At 37.0% G+C, this 15,537-nt stretch overlaps 1 protein-coding gene across 8 annotated transcripts in view; it reads left to right on the top strand.

Moving 5' to 3' along the window:
* TRPM3 (transient receptor potential cation channel subfamily M member 3) overlaps positions 1-15,537 on the top strand; it is a 488,292-nt gene that overhangs the window by 322,271 nt on the left and 150,484 nt on the right. For all 8 annotated transcript variants that reach the window (XM_048049695.2, XM_066988522.1, XM_066988523.1 and 5 more), the window contains exons 2-3: positions 12,767-12,846; positions 13,565-13,769. In XM_048049695.2, coding sequence (XP_047905652.1) covers positions 12,767-12,846; positions 13,565-13,769 — 285 coding nt within the window. The remainder of the gene's footprint in view (positions 1-12,766; positions 12,847-13,564; positions 13,770-15,537) is intronic.

Raw genomic sequence — 15,537 nt, 5'->3', positions numbered from 1 at the left:
TGATTTTTCTTTAAAAATGAAGATCATATAATTAAGTTTCCATTGGAAACTGAAAAAAAAAATCCAAAAGTATCAAGCAGAAATATTTCAGTAATATTTTATCCCACCTTCATATGAGATGTTCATATATCAGATTGTGCTACATACAAAGAGTATGTGACTTTGCATTTTTCTCTGTGTCTGTGAAGAGCTGCTGGTGTGAATTCAACAGAAAGAATGCCTGCTTCCATATCTCTCTTAGTTAAAGTCCACATTAGTACAAAGAGATAATAGGATTTAGACCGTGTTGTTAAATCTTCCTATATGATTTAAAACTGGTTCAATTTTTTCTAAGCTAATAATATAAATTCTGCTTTACTCCATTTGCCTAGTGATAATCAGAAATCATAAAGTGTTTCATTCCAGTAATTGCAGCTTGGGCTGTATGATTGTCAGGAGAAGAAAGCACAATATAGTTTATTCTATATCAGACCATTGACATTATCATATCTGAATAGTAAATGCATATATAATTAAAAATTAGCCTGAAGTTTCACACAGATCCAAAATGCCAATTAAAAATAGAATTAAGAACTACCAAACATTACTCAGAAAGATTAAGAAACATCACTGCTACATTAGTCTGTGTTGCCAGGGTGAGAGTCACTACTTGAACTTTTCATCTGTGTCCTCTTTTTTTTTCTGACAGAACTTGGGAAAGGTGTCTGTTCCTCCTGCCAGGATCCTACTTCTTAGTCCAACATCATAGAATCATTGAATGTTTTGGGTTAGAAGGGAATTTAAAGATCATCTAATTCCAACCCCCCTGTCACGGACAGGGACACCTTCTTCTAGACCAGGTTGCTCTCTCACAAGAACAGAGTAGAGGGGGACAATCACCTCCCTCAACCTGCAGGCCACACTTTTTTTAACATTGCCCAGGATATAGTTGGCTTTCTGGGCTGCAAGTGCACGTTGCTGACTCATGTTGAGCTTTTCATTCACCAGTAGTCCCAGGTCTTTCTACATGGGGATTCTCTCTATCCATTCATGATGTGCCAAGGAAAGTTAATAAACAGGGGAGGCAGTAACACATTTGCCCTTGGTTTGGTGAATGAAGGTGTTTTCAAAAATGATGAGCTGTAGGGGATACCTGTATGCAGTCTCCAGAAGAGAAGGGAGGCCGGTGAGGAGGCACAAAAAGCCATAGAGGGAGAAAAGGATGTTGCCTGGCCTAGAAGGGTGTTTTACTTTCTGGATGTTTTGCCTTCTGGGTGTTTCAGACTGAATTTTTCACCTCTTGAACTAAAGGGAGCTTCCCCTTGTTAACATCTGAGAAGATTAGGAGTTCCACCCAGCAGAGCAAGAGACAGACAGAAAAGCTAATCAGCAATTTGTCTCATCTCTTGTCTTACATAATTTGCTCTTCTCCTGTTCCATTTCTCCAAAATGGTGTCTGAAGGAAGGCTGGAGTATGGTGAAACCAGTAACTGCACCAAGACACTCTTAGCAAAGGGTTCCTGTAGGGCCACATTATGCAGGAGCTCAGGAGGGATTTCAAATAGTTGTAGGGAAGGAAAATTAGATGAATTGTGAACAGTAGCATATATTTGGTCCATTTAAATATTTAGGCTTGTAGAACATCTGCAATCCCCATTCTGTCAGGTCGTTTTATACAATTATGTGTAATTTAATTTTAATTGCTTCTTTATGTCAGCACCCACACAGTGGCTACCAAAACCATAACAATCTTTAAATCTGAAAGAACAAACAATGTTATAGCTTTCAGGCATTTGTGATGTAGAATGAGCAGTTCAGAAATCAAGTAGTTCAGATGAAAATTAGATTCAGCACAAAATACTTACATGTACATTTTAATTTGATTTTTCATTAGAAAGCAATGAGATTTGTCTTAATGTATTTAGTTTCTTTCCTTAATTTGAGAAGGAATAGTGTTACACTTTTTTTAGAAGATAAAATCAAGCTTAGTGATTTAAGAGATAAATAGTCTGGCAGTGTTGAATGGCAGAAAAATATTTTCTGTATTTTCTGTTCACTTTCCAGTTATGTATGTACACCTACACATTTCTGTGATACCACGTTCCATTATGATTTTTTAGGCTGTGTTTGACATAAATTAGAGTTGCATATAGGTATACTTCTGTTCTGTTGGATTTTGATTAAAATTACTTGATTTTTATAGTAGTTCTTTATAATTAGTATTATAAATGCTTTGTGCACTGGAGTGAAATACTGGGGTTATGCTAGGTACTTTTGTGAAAGAGTTAACTCAGTGCTTACAGTAGTGGTCAAGAAAAACATATATTTTTTAATAGGACTTATTTAAATTATTTGGAAAAAAGTGGATAACAAAACAGTGAATGCCACATTACCAGTCTGTAGTTCAACATTGCACAAGGTTCCTGAAGGTTCCTCTCAGAAGAATAAAGTGAAGAGTAAAAGGGTTGGAAAATGGCAGCAAGGACAATAAACAAAAGGGGCTGAAACAAATAGTTTCAGTGAAAGGAGAATTTGGCAAATACTTCATCTGGGGAAAATTAATAATAATAATAATAATAATAATAATAATAATAATAATAATAATAAAAGGTATCTTGAAAACCATGACTGGCATGTAGACGTGAAGATCACAGAATCACAGAATGGTTGAGCTTGGGAGGGACCGCTGGAGATAATTTGTTCCAGACCCCTTGCCAATCAGGGACACTTACAGCACATTTCACAGGATTGCATCCAGGTGGGTTTTGAATATTTCCAGAGAAGGAGACTTCACAGCCTCTCTGGGCATTTTTTTCCAGCTCTGTCACCCTCATGGCAAAGAAGTGTTTCTTCATATTCAGATGGAGCTTCCTGTATTTCAGTTTGTGCCCATTGCCTCTTGTCTTATTACTGGGCACCACTGAAAAGAGTCTGGCCCAATCCTCTTGACACCCTCCCTTCAGATTTTATAGACATTTATAAGATCCTCTCTCAGCCTTCTCTTCTTCAAGCTTAACAGGCCTGGCTCTCTCAGCCTCTCATCATATGACAGATGCTCCAGTCCCACCATCATCTTCAAAGACCTCTGCTAGACTTACTCCAGTATCTCCATGTCCTTCTTGTACTGGGGAGCCCAGAACTGGACGCAGCACTTCATGTGTGGTCTCACCAGGACTGAGTAGAGGGGGAGTATCGCCTCCCTCAATCTGCTGGCAACATTCTTCCAAATGCAACCCAGGATACCATTGGTGTTTTTCATTGCCCACAAGGGCACATTGCTGACTTATGGTTAACCTGTTGGCCACCAGGACTCACAGGTCCTTCTCCACAAAGGTGCTTTCCAGCAGGTCAGCCCCAAGCCTCTGCTTGTGCTTGGGGTTATTCCTCCCTAGGTGCAGGAGTCTGCATTTGCCTTTGTTGAATTTCATGCAGCTCTTCACCGCCCAACTCTCCAGCCTGTCCAGGTCCCTCTGAATGACAACAGTCCTGTGGCCACTCATCCTAGTTTTGTCATCAGCAAACTTGCTGAGGGTGCACTGTATTCCATCCTCCAGGTCATTGACGAATAAGTTGAACAAGACTCGACGCAGTACTGACCCTTGGGGGACACCTCTAGTTAGAGGCCTCCAACTAGACAGTGCCACTGAACACAACCGTCTGAGCTCTGCCATCCATCCAGTTTTAAGTCGACACCACTGTCCGCTCATCTACCCCATACTTCGTGAGCTTGCCTGTGAGGATGTTATGGGAGACTATGAATGTAGAAGCCTTGCTGAAGTCAAGGTAGACAACATTCACTCATCCACTCAGCTCTCCCCTCATCTACCTAGCCAGTCATTTCATCATAGAAGGCTATAAGATTTCTTAAATATGTTTTCCCCTTGGTGAATCCATGCTGACTACTCCTGATCACCTTCTTATCCTCCGCGTACTTGGAGGTGACCTCCAGGATGAGCTGTTCCATCACCTTTCCAGGGATGGAGGTGAGGCCGACTGGTCTGTAGTTGCCTGGGTCCTCCTTCTTGCCCTTTTTGAGGACTGGCACAATATTGGCTTTCTTCCAGTCCTCAGGCACCTCTTCTGTTCTCCATGACCTTTCAAAGATGGTGGAGAGTGGCCTCGCAATAATAATTCACCAGGTCCCTCAGTACTCATAGGTGCATCCTATCTACAAAGCTGGTGAAAGGCTTGGAACACAAGTCTTATGAGGAGCAGCTGAGGTAACTGGGGTTGTTTAGTCTGGAGAAGAGAAGACTCAGGGGAGACCTTATTGGTCTCTACAGATACCTGAAAGGAAGTTGTGGGGAGCTGGGCATCAGCCTCTTCTTGCAGATAACCATTGATAGGACCAGAGGGAACGATCTCAAGTTGAACTAGGGGAGGTTTAGGTTAGAAATTAGAAGACATTTCTTCTCAAAGGGAGTAGTCAGGCATTGGAATGAGTTGCCTAGAGAAGTGGTGGCATCACCGTCCCTGGGGGTGTTTAAGGAAAGGTTGGATAAGATGCTTAAGGACATTGTCTAGTGGGTGATATTGGTGGTAGGGGCATGGTTGGACCAGATGATCTTGAAGGTCTTTTCCAACCTTAATGATTCTATGATTCTATGATTTGTGGGTGTCAGGTTTGCCTAAATGATCTCTAACCTGGTCCTCTTCGACCGAAGAAAAGTCCTTCTTTCTCCAGACATCCTCTGTTGTCTCTAGGGTCTGAGATTCCTGAGGACTGGCCTTAGCGGTGAAGACTGACGCAAAGAAGGCATTCAGTAATGTTGCCTTCTCTGTATCCTTTGTTACCAGGGCACTCACCCCATTCAGCAGCGGGCCCAAATTTCCCCTTGTCTTGCTTTTAGCATTGTTATATTTGAAGACGACCTTCTTCTTGTCCTTGACATCCCTTCACAGATTTAATTCCAAATGGCCTTTGATCTCCCTTGTCACATCTCTGAATACTCTGTTAATGTCCCTCTATTCCTCCCAAGTGGCCCATCCTTTTTTCCACATTCTGTATACCTCCTTACTCTGTTTGAGTTTTGCCAGGAACTCTTTGCTCATCCATGCAAGTGTCCTTCCTCTTTTGCTTGCCTTCTTGCTCGTGGGGATTACTCTGATCTTGAGCTAGGAGGAAGTGATGCTTGAATATTGACCAGCTCTCCCTGACCCCTCTTCCTTCTAGAACCTTAACCCATGAGATTACTCCAAGTAGGTCAAAGAAGAGGCCAAAATTTGCTCTCCTGAAGTACAGGATTGTGATCGTATTTTTTGCCTTGCTTACTTCTTGTAAGATCCTGAACTCCATCATCAGGCTGGATGGACATTGACTCTGCAATACCTCTGTCAATACAGGAACACCATGAGAAAGTGTGAGTCACATTCAAAGCAAAATGAAGGAAATAGTTCCACCTGCAGCAGGGAGAAGGATGTTATGGATGTTGAAAATCTACATGAAATCAGAAGATAATTTTGTGGAAAAAAGCCCACAAAGCAACACAGAACACAGAAATCACAACAATGCAGGAAGTCCATAAGCAAAAAAAAAAAAAAAAATAGTTGCAAGCTGAAAGATTATTACAAAAAAAAATGTATCATGTACATTTGCCTCATTTTCCTTTTCCCTAGTACTTGTTTATGGCACTCACAAGTGACACAATAGATGAACCCATCATTTGATCAAGTAGGGTTGTTAATGCTCAAAAAAAAAAGCATTTTCTTCTTTAAATAATTATAGCCTGATGATAAATTTAGTAAAAACTTAAATAGTTGTCCTGGTTTCAACTAGGATAGAGTTAATTTTCCTCCTAGTAGCTGGTAGGGTGCTGTGTTTGGGATTTAGGATGAAAATAATGTTGATAACACACTGATGTTTTAATTGCTGCAGAGCAGTGCTTACACTAAGCCAAGGACTTTTCAGCTTCTCACGTTCTCCTGCAAGTGGGCAGGCTGGGGGTGCAGCAGGAGCTGGGAGGGATCAGACCCAGGACAGCTGACCCAAACTGGCCAAAGGAGTGTTCCATACCATCTGACGTCATGCTAAACAATATATAGGGGTGGCTAGCCAGGATGGGGGGTCCGTCTGCTCAGGGATAGGCTGGTCATCGGTCAGCGGGTGGTGAGCAATTGCATTGTGAATCACTGGTTTGTACACATTGTTAGTAGTAGTAGTATTATAATTATTTTTTTCTTTTCTTTTCTGTCCTAATAAACTGTCTCTATCTCAACCCACAGGCCTCATTTTTCTGATTCTCTCCCCCATCCCAGAGAGGGAGGGGGGAGGGTAAGCGAACAGCTGTGCGTTGCTGAGCTGCCGGCTGGGTTAAACCACAGCAATAGTTCACCAAAGAAACATCATAAATGAAGTCATTAGGCTTAATTCTTCTGCCCATGTGCCAGTACCCATAAGACGGAAATAAAGGAACTTTTAAAAAGTACTCTTTACAACATACCTTTCATTTTAATCAGCTTTTCTCTAAAATCTCCTCCTTGAATTGCTACTGATTTTGAGGAAGTCTGTGGGAGCCTTTATGTTTACACCAATTCTTGGACCTAATCATTCTCTCTGATTCTTTTTGAAACTTCTATTAATCTTTCCAGTATTGGTATTGGTATCATGGTATTTAGCAATACCATGATAGTAGTGGTGGCTACATATGCTCAGTGTATAAAATATTTTGAAAATATATAAAGCACAAATAAATATTTGCATAGTGGCACTAGCAGAGATGTACAATTTTCTTTTCCATTAATTTATTTAAATAAGAATGTCAGATGGAATGCTTAAAATTATATATTATTGAGAAAAAAAATAGTTCCTGATTGTTTTAAAATTACTCTGTTTCATCTAAGTACAGTATTAGAATTTACATCTGGTAAATAATGACAATAGAGAAATTCTATAAAGTCTTGTATTAATGAATGACTGTATTCTATGACCTCCTAGTCTGTCCTTGAGACAGCTTGATTTTCAAGACTATTCAACAATGTTCTTAAAACAATTCTGGTGATAAAACGTTTATGGAATCAGAAGAAAAAATGTACAGAAATGAAGCTATAGTGGGTAAAAGCCTGATGGCCAGCCTCTAAGCTGCCACTGGTAATAAAAATCTGTTAGAAACTGAAACATTTTTGGCTGGTCTCATGATCCATGTAGCTTAATACCCAAAAAGGTAAAATCCTAATTCTTCAAGCTAGGCGTAAAACTTCTTATAATGCTTATAACTGGACAACACTGAAATGGGGGATAGAAATTTTCCTCAAGCACAACTAGTAACAACATTATGTTGAAGCATTGCTATCCTTTGTACTAACTTAACTATAAAAGTTTACTAATACAAGGTCCTTACTCAGAGGCAGTTGGATTTCCAAAAGTGCCCATTTGATTAAAGTAAATTAATCCACTCAAATTGCAGTAGCACTGATGTTATTCAGTCACCAGATGTTCCTGCAAATCCTATCTGTAATTTTCTTCAGTAATATTCCATTGCCTGACCAGCTGCTCTGCGCCACTGAAAGGTAGAGAAAAGCTTGTAACACCTCTCTTGTGATGAACCTGTTTTATAATCTGGTCACTTGTTGGAGTTTAAGAAACTTGGGAATCAGAGGATTAGAACTTGCTCCATCTCTGGCCTACCACAAAAATTGAAGGATTCTAAAATTGTCATTCTTGGTGCTCTTTTTTAAAATGTCTTTAATTCTGAGGTCAGCTGTTAAGCACTTCAGCTATATTACATGTTAAAATCTACCAGAATTTATTTTCCTGATTTTTTTTTCTTGATTCATTTTTAATATTTGTTCTTCTCCTGTATCAGTACTGATTTCATTGCTAACTACTGCTTCAGAGTTTGTTTCATTAATAGTGATCTGGGTTGAAAATGTTAATAAAGTGTAAGTTTGTAGGATCAAATGTGCAGCAACCACCTCTCTAAAAGCATTTGCAGATTATGCTGTAGAGGGGAAAAAAAAATAATATATTTTTGCTTAACAAAAAAAAAAATCTTTGCTTATTGTTTGTATCCTTACTACTCAACAAAATACAGGTTTATCTATGCTATTGATATTTTCATCACCAAAGAGGATTATAAATTTAAAGCACCTTTGAATATACTACAATGAAGACAGCTGTAGTTTCCCATGGCTTCAATTGTTTATACTGACTAAGTCCCAAAAACATAACTCTAAGAGTGCTAAGAGTGCCACTGGGTGATATATGCAAGTGAGTATAGCCATTGTTGCTTGTGTTAATTTCTAAAAAGGAATAAAGATGTGGCTTTTGCCCCAGCTACATTGCAAGCTGAAACCTAAATCCCGAAATGACTTCCAGAATCTTGTCAAGTCCAAGTATGGATATTTCACTTCAAAGTCAGATTTTTGTTTTTACTCAATTTTACCCTTTTTCTTTCCTCCCCTAATGTTTTGTCTACTGTCCCAATCAACCCAAACTCTCTTGTGTTAAAAAGCAAGCAGTCTTTTTCTGCTGAATTCCCAGATGCATTCTTTACCTTGCTGAGCTGCTTACTAGCTCTCTTCTTGACACTGCAACTTTGTCTCTTTGCATCCTGCACATACCATCTGAATCTGTGCTAATCTTCCAGGATGTGCTTGGAAACATTTCATTCTCTGTTGGTTTAAACTGTGTGGTTAACAGATCTCACAGATGATAGTTTTGTTGGAACAGCATGTGTATATACATCTATGTATATATATCCAAAAATCTCAAAGATTATTCAGGCTTGTAGAAGCTTCTCAACATGCCTGACAATATAAGAAGTTTAGAATTTGATGCATGTGCTCATTCTGGTAGATCCTGTGTCCAGCAGATCTGGACATGTGGGATTGCTTAATGCTTGTGTCTATCAATGCAATAGGCAGACAGCATATTTTTCAGCTGTTAGATGGCAACCTCATTGAAAAGAAAAGGAGTATGCATATGTAGGATTTGAGAGGAATTAATCCAAACTTAGGGGGGAAAAGAGAGTAAAAAATATTAACTTTTGTTTGAAGCCTGAAATAAGTCATTGATTCAAAAGATATAATTGGTATGTACTAAAAAACTAGTTGTTGTTCATATGAAAATGATCCTTGGAGTTGATATCAGATGTGTACAGTAAAGAATTAATCTCTGACTTTGTAAACATTCTAGGTGTATTTCAAATTACTAACTTTTAATTAAGCTGAAAATAATGCAGTTACTTTTCTCAGAAAGACAAAAAGTTATGCTTATAATTTTTTGAAAACTTACATTCATTACAATTCAGCAACTGTGGTGAGAAACAGTGACAAACCCCAGCCTCTCTGGAAAAATGCCATTGTTGATTAATTGCAATATATTTCAGCTGTGTATAGATTTCTCACAGTTATCCAATAAACACACTGGTTTCATTCTTTGGAGATTAACAATCTCTCTAGTGTGCTTAGGTTCTTTCTAGCTTAATACACTGTTTCTTTTGAAGGATTTGTTTTCATGGATTGAACTTTAAGGACTCGGAGCACCTTATCACACTTTCACAAGCTTGCTTTCTGAGGGGGAATGAAGAGGGGGAAAAAAGCCTGTCACTGCTTGTGTCAGTCAAAACCAAGCTCTCAGGGGATTTGTTTTTCTTTTGGTGTCAGATCAGATGCTCAAATCAAGGGGCATTCAGGGGCTATGGAAGCATGTCCACTGGACCCTTAATGAGGCTAATCCTGTGGCAGCACATTCCAAGCAACTCATGGGCACAAGGACTCTGCTCATGCTCCCATCCCTGCACTGCAGATGGGCTGAACGCCTTGTTCAGGGAGTGGTCACAAATGTGTTGTTAGCAATGACCGGCAGCAGCGTAATGTGGACAGCAGAGTTTGCTCCAGGATAGACTTAAACACCAAGTTTAATGCTCAGGTAAAGAAGAGGGGGCAAAAATGGTCCTGGCGGGATTTTGCATGCAGCTAACAGAGGTATTTAACTGAGATCCAATCTAAAGTAAACTAAATTCAAGCATCAATAATAGAATGTACTTTAGGAGGTCACTATGGATGTTAAATTGTTTTATGAATTAACATTGAAGGAGAATTTGTGAGACAACTAAAAGAGAAAACAAGCTTCTTGCTCTGCTATTTTTGAAAATATTTTTCCAAACTATTTACTGCTTTATAAATTCATGTGATAAACAAGAGTTTAATAGTGATAATTTCTACAAGTTATTCTAATTCTGCTATGAAGACGCTACTGCAAGTAACGTAATTGTAATTATAATTACTTTACCTCTGAACCTTGTATTTTATTGCAAATGATCTCTATAACTAGCATGAGGCAGAAAACAGATGCTTTCTTTGTATGAACTATGAAATGACCAAATCATAGTGCTATAAATCATTGGTGCTATATATGGGTCAGGTAGGATGGTGTATTGTTTAAGACCTAAAATCCAGAAAATATTTTTCTTTTTTTTTTTTCCCCAATTTGAATAAAAAGCTTTTTAAAACAGGTTATTACTTTTCATTTTTGCATTTGGAGAGGTATGGTGAAGATTCTATTGTAATTTGTTCTATTCTATCTGTTAATCTATACAGTAAAGTATGTAATTTCAAATGTTAGTATTGCAGTACTTGAATAATAACTGTAACTCCTTTTCTTTCTCTACAATGCTCCACAAGAAGGAAAGCCCTAATTTTCCCACATATTTTTGCTTCTAATGTCTGCAGTAAGAGGGTCAAGTGAAGTTCATAATGCCCACTCAGAATGCCCTGAGAAATCTAGATAGATTTTAAAAAGGCTTTCTTTGACAAATTGAGAAATTACTCAATGGTACACTGGATTTTAAGCTGATTTCATTCTTTATTATGTAATGTTGTGATGATGGTTATGATTATTAATGCCTGCATACAAGGCTTTAAACATTAAAAAGTTAGAAGTTCAATGTAATCTCCTCTATGCATATTACACCTTATTTAGCTTTTTCAGAATCCCTATATAAATTTCCTTAGCTTAAACATGAAAATAAAATAAAATAAATAATAAAATAAAATAAAATAAATAATAAAATAAAATAAAATAAATAATAAAATAAATAATAAAATAAAATAAATGTCCCACATTCTGTAATAGATTAACTTTCTATTTGCTATATAGTAAGGAACAACTGTCAAATACAGATCTATTTAATATTTTTAATAGGCTTGTTTCTCTGACTGTAAAAGTCTTGTCAGGGTGTCTGCAGAATATGAACTCTACCAGGCTTTTACAAATAAAAATGCAAGTAGAGCAAAGAGAAAATATTGTTATGCAACATGACTGACCACTAATTCCCATAAGGAATTATGTTCTGTGAAAAAAGGTGAAAGATCAACTTTTTACGCTTTGTGAGTAAGGTGTAAGAAATGTAGTTGGAAATTGTTATTTTGGTACTTTATTCTAGTGACGTTGACTCAATAACTTTTCAAAGTTCACAATGATTTCCAAAAGTCCCAAAACACATGCTTCTGTCTTTGAAAATAATAGTAGGATGTTGATTTAGCTGACAAAAGTTGACATTAGATAGTAGATAGGGAATTATACAAAGGTAATTTCCTGTTTTATCTTTCTGTAGATGCAAGGTGCTCAGATTTCACTTAAATTACCTAAAGTCCATTTCACACTACTTAACAGTTAAGTAGCTTTTAATAGTTCTTATACTTCTGTTTATGGTGTGCAATCAAACAGATATATATTTTTTTATTTTATCTGTTTGTACTACATTTTTAAAGGAAAATTTCAACTCCTTAGTAAATGGAACAATTTAATTCTATTTGGGGGAGTGTTTTAGATACTTTCCCAGGATTCATATTGCATGGAGTGAGCACTGTCTAGATTATTTTAAATATTATTTTAAATTTTTCTGGATTCTGAAGTTTTCTCTGTTGTTGTTGTAGTTGTTGTTGTTTTGTGGGTGTTTCTTTTTTGTCTGGTGTTTGGGTTTTTTTTTGTGGATTTTTGTGGTTGTTTTTTGGCTGGTTTAGTTTGTTTTTTGTAAGTTTGTTTTTTCCCAACCCACATTAAAAATAAAAGAAAAAAAATAAAAGAAAAAACAAAAGAAAAAATCTATTTTCTGCCCAATAATGTAGACTGTGCCGAGGGAAAACTGAGAAATTACATGATTTCCTGAGAATATCTGGGACAAGATCATGACAAGTGATAATCATTGGCATAATTTCATTGAACTCAATTTCAGAGTTTACATCGACTGGTCTTAATGTAACAAAGATTTTTTTTTTTATTAGGTTGTTCTTGTACGAAAGTGTATTTTCTAGCTCCATGTTAAACATAATTATCAGTGTCTATACTAAAAACTGCAGAGGAATCACGGTGTTATGAATTTTCCTTCTATATTTTTCTAGTTTTTGAGTTTTTTGTTTTGTTTTGTTTTTTAATTTGAAATGATTTCATTTCATTTTTTAATTTGAAATGATTAAATTGTATCACTGTTACTTTTTTAAAGTATTTTTAACAAGTGAGTTTTTCCTCTACTGTGTAAAAGAACTATGGTAATTTAAAGTTTGAAATAATTTTTCTCCAATGTGCTGTTATGAGAACATAGTTCACAGCATCAAAGTCAACTGACTAGTGAATATGAAAACAATTTTAAGACCTTCTCTTGGATGCTTAGCCCTAGAAGAGAACCTCAGTTCCTATGGAAAATGTTTACTTTATGCAGCATGGGCACTGCATAGCTGCAGAGTCAGTGAAGTTTTCTTTTGTGTTTGAAGTTTGCCTTCAGATGTACTGTAAGTTGTGTTTAATAAGCAAACAGAGCTTAAGGTATTTCCTCTCTCTTTTTTTTAGGCACAGAAATCATGGATAGAAAGAGCTTTTTACAAGAGGGAATGTGTTCATATCATACCCAGCACCAAAGACCCCCATAGGTAACTGCATGTAACTTGTATGAAAATGAAGTCAATTACAAGTAAATATCTTATATATGTGTGTTTATATGTATGTATAGAGACCAAAATAATTTGTAAAGCTGTACGTTTAATCAGGAGGTGGTTGAATTGCATATGGAGAGCTGGCTTCCCATGAGCACCGTTTATTTACATTTGAAAACGTATTCCATTAAAAAAGTGGCATTAAAGGTCCATAGTGTCTATCTTTAATTTTCTCATCTTAGTGAAAGTTTTGGATTTTCAAATATTTGCCTAAATTAATTAGATGCATGCTACACAATACTCTCAAAACCAAAACCTACCAAACAAAAAACAAGAAAACAATAGCAGTAAACTACCAATTTAGAATGTCTTATGGTCAATTCAATAGCTGATTATTGATCTGATGTTATCTGAAAACGTAAAAAATTATTTTTAATTTCATGTTGTACATATTTAAAGCAAAGCATTGATTTTATTAAAATATAGCCCAAAGAAAGAAAAATCATAGAAAGGAAAGGTAATAGCTATACTATGTTTCTTCCAAAAATAAAGGCTTTGGTTAGCAGAAACATCCTCAGCAGAATTGAAAGGTTTTGGCAGTGAGGGGAGGGGGGAAGGGAATGGGGAAGACTTGTAGGCTGTTTATTATAGCTTGTTTTTCTATTTGTTTTGTAAATGAATGTTACACAATTTTTCTGCTTGTTTAATGTCATAGGTGTTGCTGTGGGCGTCTAATAGGTCAACATGTTGGACTGACTCCAAGTATCTCCGTTATCCAGAATGAGAAAAATGAAAGCAGGCTTACTCGCAATGACATCCAGTCAGAGAAGTGGTCCATCAGCAAGCACACACAGCTCAGCCCGACGGACGCTTTTGGAACTATTGAGTTCCAAGGAGGAGGCCACTCCAATAAAGCCATGGTAACCATGTTTTTCTCTTAGATAAATAATGCTGCTAGCTTAAAAACAAACAAACAAACAAACAAAAAACACAAATAATAGAGTTCTTAATATCATTTTTATGTATTATTTAGCATAAAACCACGCTATCTGTTTTTATGTATTACGTGCCAATGAACTGGTGAAGAGAAGGAACTGTAAAAGCTAGAGAGCATGAAAGGGGCGACCTTTATGACCAAAAATATGCCAATGTACCACTATCTTGATTTTCTACCAATGATAATCCATCTATCTTTTTCTGAATAACTTTAGAATTCAGCTATGGTTTCCCATTGCTGGCGTGTGTCTGTAAGGCTGACAAATTTGAGATAGACTTTTCAATTTTTATTTTTTTTTTTAATATTCCTCTAGACATATGTTGGAGGATAGACCAGTTAGACTTACTTGTTTATCTTTCACTGAAATAAGAGGCACACTAAGTGTGCCACACTAAGTTAAGAACTGGGAAATCCCTGTTCTGCCACAGATTTCCTTGAGCAAGTCACTTAGTCATAATGCAATGTTATGGAGAAATACCAAAGTATATTAATCTGAATGCATTTCTCCACTAACTCAGAGATTTCCAGTGCCCACACTAACCCATGGGTATATTTCTACACAGCATTGTAGGAAGGGAAGAATCTCTGGCTATATCTAAACTGCAGAACCTGGCAGTAGGAAAATGAAAGATGAATATATACCTAGTATACTGTGGCCAAGAGACTGCTCTGGGCAGCTGTGAGTGAGGGCAGACACAGAACCCCCAGATGCTCTGCAGAATAACCTGCCCAGCAACCCAGTGCAATCTTCTTTTGCCTGAATACTTCCCTGCAGGATTCTCAGAGGTATTGCAGCACTAGATGGATTAGCGATGATGAAGAGCTCAATACTGCTCTACCAAGAGCCAGATATTTTCCTCAGATGCATATGTTGGGGGGGTGGAGATGGAAATATTACTTGAGTGGTTGGTACTGTTCACCCAGATAGATGGATTCTGATGGTAGAAACTAGAAGACACCATTGCCCCCAGAAACAGTGTCATTCAAAATAGGTCATTTCTCTCCAAACATAACAGATGCCTTATGTTCAGTTAATAACCAATCACCTAAAAATCTGCAAGGCCATTGCTAGTGAGAGAATCTGATTCAGTAAATAAAGTTTGTTTAGTGTGAATAAATTGACACCTCCCTCAGAACACAAATGAAGTAAACCATGCTGTTGATAACTTCACAAGGGGTGAGAACAAAACAGATTGATTTTCACCAAAACAGAGAAAGATTCAGAGATGTAGTAACCATCATGCTATTACCTATATATGGTTACTTTGCTTTAAATATTTTGAGTGACGTCCTTGAAGAGTTCTTTAATGCAATAAACTGCCCCGCCCAGGCAAAAGTCATCTTGGAGAGTTCTGAACTGTTTAAGAGTTTAAAGAAGCAGATGATATTAATTGTGCTACAGGATTTCTGGCCTCTGTTGGGATTCTGGTGTCTTGGGAACAATGTCATAAGAGAATAGGAGATGTTCCAAAGTATATGCCATGTGTTCAAAGTAATATAGAAGTGAAACTGTAGAGATAAAAGTCAAAGTCAACATTAAAAGAAAAATCTTGTCACAGAGCACAGTCAGGACTTGAAACAAACAAAACTAAGCCCTGAAGAATTTAAAAAAGAGAAGACAAGAAAGGGTTAAGAATCTCAAATATATAAATAAGTGACAAGTCAAATATAGATGAAACATTTCTAGAAAA

This window comes from Anser cygnoides, chromosome Z (genome assembly GCF_040182565.1).
Source record: "Anser cygnoides isolate HZ-2024a breed goose chromosome Z, Taihu_goose_T2T_genome, whole genome shotgun sequence".
Classification (NCBI taxonomy): Eukaryota; Metazoa; Chordata; class Aves; order Anseriformes; family Anatidae; genus Anser; species Anser cygnoides.
This window is presented reverse-complemented; position numbering and strand designations above follow the sequence as displayed.